Source organism: Eulemur rufifrons, chromosome 23, assembly GCF_041146395.1.
Source record: "Eulemur rufifrons isolate Redbay chromosome 23, OSU_ERuf_1, whole genome shotgun sequence".
NCBI lineage: Eukaryota > Metazoa > Chordata > Mammalia > Primates > Lemuridae > Eulemur > Eulemur rufifrons.
The window spans coordinates 14728409-14737264 of record NC_091005.1 but is presented as its reverse complement, the minus strand read 5'-3'; the positions used below and the strand labels follow the sequence as shown (position 1 = coordinate 14737264).

Below are 8856 nucleotides of genomic sequence, written 5' to 3'. Positions count from 1 at the left end.
CATTTCTGACTTCCTTTCTCCTTCACCGCCCTGAATCATCCAGTAAAGAGAGGAGGGGTAGACCCCCTGCCCTGACTTGCCTTGGGTAGATTGTCCTAGAACTCCACACTTACTTCTGCACAGGGCAGGCCAAGTGCTGAGGGTGCCCAGTGGCTCCTGAGGCTGGTGGCAATGGCAGGCTGGCCTCGATGGCCTGGTAGTGGGAGGGGGTGAGCAGGAGCCCCTCCGGCTTTCCCCAGCAGTGGGTCGGCTGCTTTGAAGAGGTACGTGCTTGTGCTCAGAATGGCAGAGGTTTCTACTCTGCAGGTGTAAGGGCTGTTCACTGACTGAAAAATAGTGTAAAATGTTGCTTATTGATTTTTATGTGAAAGATGATCCCTATACCAGAATCACTAGTCTTTTCTCTTGTTAAACAGCCTTAAGTCCGCTGAGGTGGCTTTTTGGGTATTTGGCTCTTTGTGCCAACCATGGTCTTAATTTTTGTGTGTTTTTTTTACTTTTACAACTATTTTTCCACACACAGCATTGAACCATGGTCTTTATTTTGTGATTCCTCACAAAATGTGATTCCTCAGGGCTGGGCTTCTGCCAGGTGTGCTGGTCGGCAGGTTGTGTGCTCAGGAGCACCTCGGTACCAGGAAGGGCCCGATGTGAGCCCCTTGGTGCCTGGTTGTTGTTAGTCTTTCACCATTGAGTATGATGTTTGTTGTGGGTTTTTCATATATGGCCATTATGTTGATGGAGTTTTCTTCTATTCCTAGGTGAGTGTTTTTTTTTTTTTCAAACACGAGTGTTGTAACCATTTCTTTTTAATATCAGCCATTCAAACTACCTACCTTTTAGGAACTTACTTCTTTGGTTATTTCTTAATGAAGTAGTAGGCAGGCAACACTTAGCTCCCCAGGCACCACACTAATCAGCCAGGTCTTCTGCCTGCCTGGGCTCTCAAAGCCACATGGCTGGGTGACATATCCATGTTCTTCTGTCTCTGCTACCCTGTGCTCTCCATAACTCATTATCAACTTTGCTCTGGTGTAATGACGCCACAGGAAGTGAAAGACAACTTTGAAAAAAGTACAAAGAATCCAGAGATTGTCATTTTGGCCAACATATATGAAACCTTGTGGTCAACCACAGAGATAAAATGCCTTTTTAGTAGACTGGACTGGGGATTTTAACGACATTGAACTTTCATTTGAATAAATGGGACATGGGCTAGATTAGTATGAGATTTTTTCAGTCTTTGTTTTCTTTAGAAATAAACCCATCTTCTAAACCAAACGGGGAAACATAGTCAAAAGAGCATAAGCGGATAACAACCATCACAAAGGAGCCTGCCAGAGACGCCATCACTCCTGCCTCACACTGTACTTTGGAGCTTGCCCCTCCTAAGTCCTGTCAGGGCATTCTATGTGCCACGTCCCTATTAGTGATTTTCCTGGCCTTTATTTGTTCAGGGAAGGAGGCAAGAATATTTAAGAATCATTGCCAACCAGTGGATTTTCTTTCACTTTTCCTGTCCCCTCAGAAATGCAAGCTCTGTCATTTCTTTCTCTCCTTTTTTAACCTTAGTAGCTATTTCTCTCCATTTTATATAGACTAGAAATATAAATTCTAGATATGTACTCAGTTTAACAAAATCCTACCACAATAAAATAGTTTAGCTGTCTTTGGAGTTTGTTATAATGAAGTTTTACTTGTATTAAGGTGGCCTGGGAGAAAAATAAAGTTGTTAAAAGAAGGAATGGAATATGGAGGCCAGGGAGCAAGCAGATGGCTGTCTCTCCCTCCCCCACTTGGAAATGCATTGCCTATTTATTTCTCTTCCTTTCTTTTGGGTCTCAGGTTTACTTTTCTTTTTGAGGCTTTTAGATTTTTTTCTTCTTTTTAAATTTCAGATAGAGATGGAAAGGAAAAAAAGGAGCTAATTGTCTCTTGTTGGTTTAAAAACTAGTCCAGATAATCCGGATGCTTACTTTGGGAATTATATAGCTTCCCTATATAAGCAAGGGAGACTGATATATCCAGAGAAAACAGGTATGAACATGTTGCTGGGGGGTTGTAGGGGCAGAGATGTCTGCAAGACACCAAGAGCTCACCAAAGCTGCTGGGCTCATGCTCATGTGTTTATTTTAGAGTTTGGGCCTGGAGATGGTAGTACTGTTTCAAAGCTCACTTCGTTCCAGGAAGTGGACAGAACTCAGCAAAATGTCAGCATCTTGAAAAACAGGCTGGGACCTGTAAAAGCTGATCCAGGTCAAGAGAGAGGGGCGGGAACTCACTGTCCTCTGAGAAACGTGTGAGGAAATGATGCGCAGGGCGAGTCGCTGCTTCTAGCAATACGAGGAACCTGAGGGAATAGGGAGGAAAAGAGAGTTTTGACTTGAGGAGAAATTGAGGTGACTCCTCAAGGACTGGACTCGTGGCCAGGCAGCTCTGTTGCAGGGTGACTTCTTCCCTCTGGGGTAACGTGGAGTTTACAGGTGGCAGGAAAGGTGGCTGTGAACCAAGGCTGAGTAGGTGGCTGGGGTGCTCTTGTGGGGTTGCCAGACAGGTAACAGGAGGAAGACACCTATTCTGCCTATTCACCTCTTGTCCCCAGACTTCAGAAGGACTGGATCAGGGGAGGGGCTGGGTCTTAGGTATGAGGCACGTGGTATCACCAAAGGTTCTTAGATAGAATGGGCCTTAATTTGCCTCTTCCCTCTACAGACATGGAAACAATTATCTTTGGTTCAGAGTAGCTAAGCAAATGTCTTGAAGTCATGAAATCCCTGTTTTCTTCTCCCTATTTGAATTCCCAATCTAGTGATTTAAAAAAAAAAAAAAATCACACTTTTTGTGATTTTTATGTCCCGTCTGACATATGGGACAAATGGCAGATGTACCCGAGCAGTGGGGCATCCCGATGAGCTTGGCGATGTCCATTCTTTGGCCCGTGTCCTGGGATGTCCCCTTCCAGCCCAGTGGACTGCACAGTTTCCCCTTCTGTGCGGGCTCCGCTCTGCTCGGGCATAGGGCTTTGGTGCACGGCCGGGTGCTCCCGGCTTTCATTTTCTTCTCCTCTATCTCGTTCTTCAGCTTCTTGTTTTCCTGCTGCAGGTGGACCATTACGTTGTGGAGGTGGCTATGGGAAGGAGAGGAAGGACAGGTGGGTGTTTGGTCTTCTTGATCTGCTTGGTTCCCTGCTGGAGAGGACAGATAAAGGCATCACAGGAAAAAGGGTGCGGGCGCCCTGTTCCTTTTGGAGCTGGCCCCTTGCACACGATGTGGAAATGGAGGCCTTTGTGTATTCTGCAGAGGACGCTCAGGCCTGGGCTCCGGGGGGACCCAGAACTAGTACTCCTGACCGCCTTGGTCAGCTGTGGCCCTGTTTTCTTATCTGTAATACGGAGACAGTCAAGCCTCACCTGCCTGTTGGGGTTCATAGAAGGATCTGGTTTGACAGATGATAGTAATTTGATTTGAGGAGCCAGCTGCTATGGACAACTGTGTTCACACATCCGTGGGTTCTCACGGACAGGCCTGGGAAACTCTCACCTGGTGAGAGTTATCAACATTTTACAGAAGAGGCTATGGAGGCTGTCACGAGTGTACCAAACAAATGTGTTCATTTTCTAAGTGCTCCCTGATGAACGGTATGGAAGCACTGTCCTAAGGTTTGTCATGACCTGTGACTTTACCACCTCCCAAATCTCAGTTTTAGACATTCACCTTTCACCTCTATTCTCAAACTGTAAATACTGCTCCTCCCATTCCTCACTCTCAGCCAACCCAGCTTTGACTGTGCAGGTGAAGCGAAACCACAGGGAAGGGTGGAGCAACAGGCAGAAGGAGCCCAGGTCCCCAGACGACCAGGTGGAACAGAGGGACCCACCAACCTGAGCTGCTCACTCAGAACAGTCCACGAAGAGCGTTCCTTCCATGTCCCTTCATCCGGATCTCTGTTGCGGCTTAGCCCCTACCCTAGCTAATCCAGCCTGACTTTCAGTGCCTGTTCCCTTCTCAGCATCTTGACCTCTGAGAATCATTGTGAGTGACAGCAGGAAGGAGCACAGAGACTATTAAACACCCTGTGTATGCTGGTGAGGGAACTAAGGCCCAAAGAGGTTAAGTGATGTGCCCAAGGTCATGTAGACACAGATTCAGGACTCAGGGGATCTTTCCAAAGTACCATGACTTTAGGGGGCCTGATGCACCTATCAAATGATAGCCACCCCTGGCTCCTTGCTGACCCTTCCCACTGGGTCCCAAGAAGCAGCGGGGTGGTGTTGGGTGACTTACTCCTTTTCACCAGTCAGCTTGGCGATGTATTTGACCTGCTCACGGAGCTTGTTTCCTAGTTTCTCATTAGCGATCCTGTAATAAAATTCATGGGAGGGAAGAGTGGCCAGTTCCCCGGTCTCCTGTGAGCAAGGGCACAGCTGGCTGAACGGGGCACTGGGTGTTCTCAGCAAGGCTTCTGCTGGGTCCTAGACCCCACATGCATCACCCTGTCCCCAAAGCTGGCGTTGTCCTAGCACCTGGCAATTAAGGGGACTCTGTACTCAACTCCTATGCAGAATCCTTGTGTTCCCCAGGTGAGTTGCAGGGAATGAGTTCAAGGGGTCCAGGCAGTGAAGCTGGATCCCAGGATGGGAAGAGGACATTTGAACCCCAGCGAAGCATTTCTCCATCTCGGAGCTGCTCTGTTTCTAATTCTGCAGGGCTTTCCAAACCAGCCTGAAGGGTTGAGCCTCCTCTGTCTTATTCCCATGTCTTGGATGTGGGCTGAGCTTGGATTGGTCTCCCAGGAGGGCAGGGCCTGTGTGTGTGTGACTAATCTTTGGCACCTGTTTGGCTCCTCAGCTCAGCCCAGGCCTGGGGACCCTGCTTTCCTCCCCCTCTCCTTACTCACTTCTGCTCTTTTGCCCATTGCTCCATGTTGGTCATGATCTGGTCATTGTCTCGGTGCATCCTGCAGGGGTCTTTGGGCACACACCGCTGGGGCAGGCAGCACGGCTTCAGCACAAGAAGAAAACGAGACAGTAAGGGGTGGGAGCCCAGCCTGTCACCCCCTCCTCCCTAGTCAGGCCTCTTCTTTCTTCCTGGGGGAAGAAAGCTCAACTCTGCTGTCCAATCTGAGGCCAGAGTTGGTGTTGCCACACCAGGACCTCCACCTCCAGCTACGCAGGTTGCATCTCACACAAAGGAGACTTCTCTGAGGAGGCACCATTTATAGCAGAGACACAGTGAATTTGTACTTAAAATAATGATTTTCAGGTTGAAAGCATGAAAGTATTTTGTTCTAAAAAGGCAGTATGTTAAGCCAAATTTCTAACACATGGAAGAAAAATATCTGGAGGAAAAGATGACTTCTTTCTAATTCAAGCAAAGGCCCTGTGGCTACCCCAAGATGTCCTGTGGCCTCTTCCCATGAACATCAGTGCTCAGGGAGCCAGGCTTGGGACATGCCCCAAAGGTCACTTAGCCAATTCTACTGTAGGGTCCAGGGTGGCTGAGAGTGGCAGAATGTACTCTGGAGTGGGACTGCCCGGTGGGTTGTCTAAGTCACGGGTGGCTGAGGTACCTGTCAGTCTCTTCTCTGGAATGAGGCCTTTGTTCTGCTCAATATCTATCAGCAAAGCCCCAGGAATACAGGTGGGTTGAGAGAGCAGCTGTGGCCCTAGAGTACCCAGGCAGGCCCTACTCTGTGCTGAATGGGGGATGTCCTCTCCTTGCTCCCAGGCACCTCTACCCCATCACTGTCTGGCATCTGGGTGGCCACAGGATGTGCTGGGAGGCACCCAGAGGGAGTGACCAGAAGCCCAGGCGTGCCCACCTCCTTCTCATCTGCAAGGAGGTTCTCTTTCAGGGTGGCCATTTCCTCCTGGAACTCCCTGAGCTGCTCCTCTTTAGCTGCCAGCATCTTGAGGTCATTCTGGTGCTGCTTCTGCCACTGCAGCACCTGGCAGCTCATCTCCTCTAGCTTCTTGTCGAAGGCATGCACCTGCACAGGAGCTCAGAGTGAGGGGGGTGCCCAGCTGGCCTGCCCGACCCCCAAGGACCTGTGACAGGTCCTTGCTTTCCCACCTTGGGAGACTTGCTGGGGGTATGTTATTCCCAGCAGCCAGCAGAGGGCACCCCTGCCCTGAGCTTTGCCACCTCTGCCTGAAGTTCAGGGAGCCCACAAAGTGGAGGGAACCCATTGGCCCAAGGCAGGGGTGGGGAACCTGCGGCTTCAAGGCCACACGTGGCCTTCTAGGTCCTTAAGTTCGGCCTTTTGACTGAATCCAAATTTTACAGAAGAAAGTCTTTTCTTTTTATTAATACATAATTGTTCATCTTTTGTATTTTTATTTAAAAAAAAAACCAAAGAATAAAATAAGTTTCAGTGAAATAATCCTCCCAGATTGACCAGCACAATTAGAACATTAGTAAGCAATGAGGGCTAAAGCGACAGGTGCTACGCTCATAATTTAGCTCTAACGTCCCCCGCCTGACTGGTGCCTTTACCACAGAAGGCTGGCTGGTGAGGGTTTATCGGGGTCCAGTACACCAGTTTGCTATCAGCTTTTGACAACAGTGCACTGTTTCTGTTTGAAGTGGAATTTGTGAATAGTTACACAGCTTGACAGTATTTTTTTAATTCAGTCTGCTTAAAGCCCATCGTGTAAAAGACCAAGAGAATGCTGGAGGAAGAAAACAGATTTTATTTTTTGAGACACAGTCTCACTCTGTTACCCCGGGTAGAGTGCAGTGGTGTCATCATAGCTCCCTGCAGCCTCAAACTCCTGGGCTCAAGGGATCCTCCTGCCTCAACCTCCTGAGTAGCTGGGACTACAGGAGCATGCCACCACGCCAGGCTAATTTTTTTTTCCTATTTTTAATAGAGATGGGGTCTTGCTCTTGCTCAGGCTGGTCTCAAACTCCTGAGCTTCAGCGATCCTCCCCGCTCAGCCACCCAGAGTGCCAGGATTACAGGAGTGAGCCACCACGCCCAGTCAAAAACAGACTTTTTAATGAGGCTTGGGAATTGCAATATTATCTTGTTTCTGCTAACGATAAGATGAATTGCTTGCTTTGTGATACTGCAAGATTAACATTAAAGACAATGTTCATCAGCATTATAACACTCATAAGGACCACAAATATTTTAAATTAGAGGGAGAGGCACGAAAGGATGTATTACAGAAATTAAAAGATGAAAAGCAAAGACAATTTTTTCAAGCAGCAGTAAGACCTAGAAATAATGCCACTGAAGCAACTTATGAAGTAGCTTATATACTCGGGGGAAAAGGGAAGCCATTCAGTGATGTAGAAATTGTGAAAGAATGCATTGTCCAAGTTGTAGGATGCTTAGACCTCGATTATGTTTCAAAGTACAAACAACTGCCTCTTTCAAGAAGAACCATGACTGGCAGCATGAATTAGCCTTCAATTTAACAGAACAACTTCATGCAATACTTCAAAAGGAAGATATATATTATCCAATAGCTTTGGATGAATCAACTGACACTACTGACATGGTGCAGATTTTATACTTCATTCAGGTCATAACAGAAGATTTTCTTTGCTACGAAGAGTTACTTGCTTTGGGCACTCTTGTGAACAGAACACAGGGAAGAGATATCTTCAACAACTTTCAAGATAAATGTGAAGTTGGACTCAATTTGGTAAATTTAGTGAGTGTATGTACAGACAGTACACTTTCCATGACAGGAAAACAAGAAGGGTTTATTGCACAGCTTAAAAAAAAAAGTGCCCTTATGAGAAGTGATAGAAAAGAGGTTTCTTTGGTCTCTCCACCATGTGAGGCTACAATACAACGTGGAGACAACCATCTGTAAACCAGGAAGACGGCCTTCACCAAGAACCCAACCATGCCCGTGCTGGTACCCCATCTTGGATTTCCAACCTCCAGACCTGTGAGAAATAAATAGTTATTGTTTAAGGCACAAAAGAAAAAAAAAGTATTAACAGATACAGATGCTCTCTTTTCGTTGCATCTTGTATCAGTAAAATCTCTGTGCTAAAGCTACTATTTTATTAATAAGTGACACTTTGCAACAAGTTATTGGCATTATTAACTATATTCCTACAAATGCAACATGGCATCGTCAGTTTCATATTATGCTAAAGTTCAACTATGAGATATTTACTGTGGATTTGCCTTATCATTCTAAAGGATGTTGGCTATCCCAGCGACAGGTGTTAGCCAAAATTTTATCTCTGTTCTCACAGATAAATTTTATGAAGAAGAGAATCAGCAATGTGAATTATTGAAAGAAGATTTCTATAGGAATGCAGCATTTCTGTGTGATATCACATCAAAATGACTTGAATATTTCTTTGCAAGGTAAAACCAAGTCTCTATATGATATGTGGCAAAAAAAAAATTCAAGCATTTTGAAAAAAAATGATCTCTATCTTTTTTCAAAACATTTTTTCTTCAAAAGGAAATTTCCGATGAACATTTTCCCCAGTTAGCAAGGTTACTGGTGAGCAGGATAACAGTGTTATGGTGGAAACTTACTAGGTGCTGATACGCTAATCATCTGAAGAATACGCAGCTGTTATAGACCTATTAATTGGAGAACACAATGAAAGGTTGCTTCACTGACTCTGAGAATCATGAAATCACACTCGAATTAGCATTTCAGCCTCACCTAGTTGATATCACCACGGAACTTAAAGAACTACAGGTGGAATTGATGGAGCTCTCAGTAGATGACATTTTAAATTCATTGTTTGATGCTAAGAAAGATCCAATTTAAATATAGAAAAATGCGGTAGAATACCCATGCCTTCAGCAACATGCCTGAAAAATGCTTTCTTGCTTTTCAACCACTTATTGCTGTGAATCTACATTCTCCT

The 8856-nt window shown here is 46.0% G+C and overlaps 1 protein-coding gene across 1 annotated transcript in view; it reads right to left on the bottom strand.

Moving 5' to 3' along the window:
* Positions 1-2108: 2108 nt before the first annotated feature.
* The window catches only part of PMFBP1 (polyamine modulated factor 1 binding protein 1), a 42730-nt gene continuing 35982 nt past the window's right edge, over positions 2109-8856 (bottom strand). The window contains exons 17-21 of the mRNA XM_069456502.1: positions 5822-5989; positions 4898-5001; positions 4285-4359; positions 2889-3127; positions 2109-2350 (exon numbers count right to left, since the gene is read on the bottom strand). Coding sequence (XP_069312603.1) covers positions 2334-2350; positions 2889-3127; positions 4285-4359; positions 4898-5001; positions 5822-5989 — 603 coding nt within the window. The 3' untranslated portion in view covers positions 2109-2333. The remainder of the gene's footprint in view (positions 2351-2888; positions 3128-4284; positions 4360-4897; positions 5002-5821; positions 5990-8856) is intronic.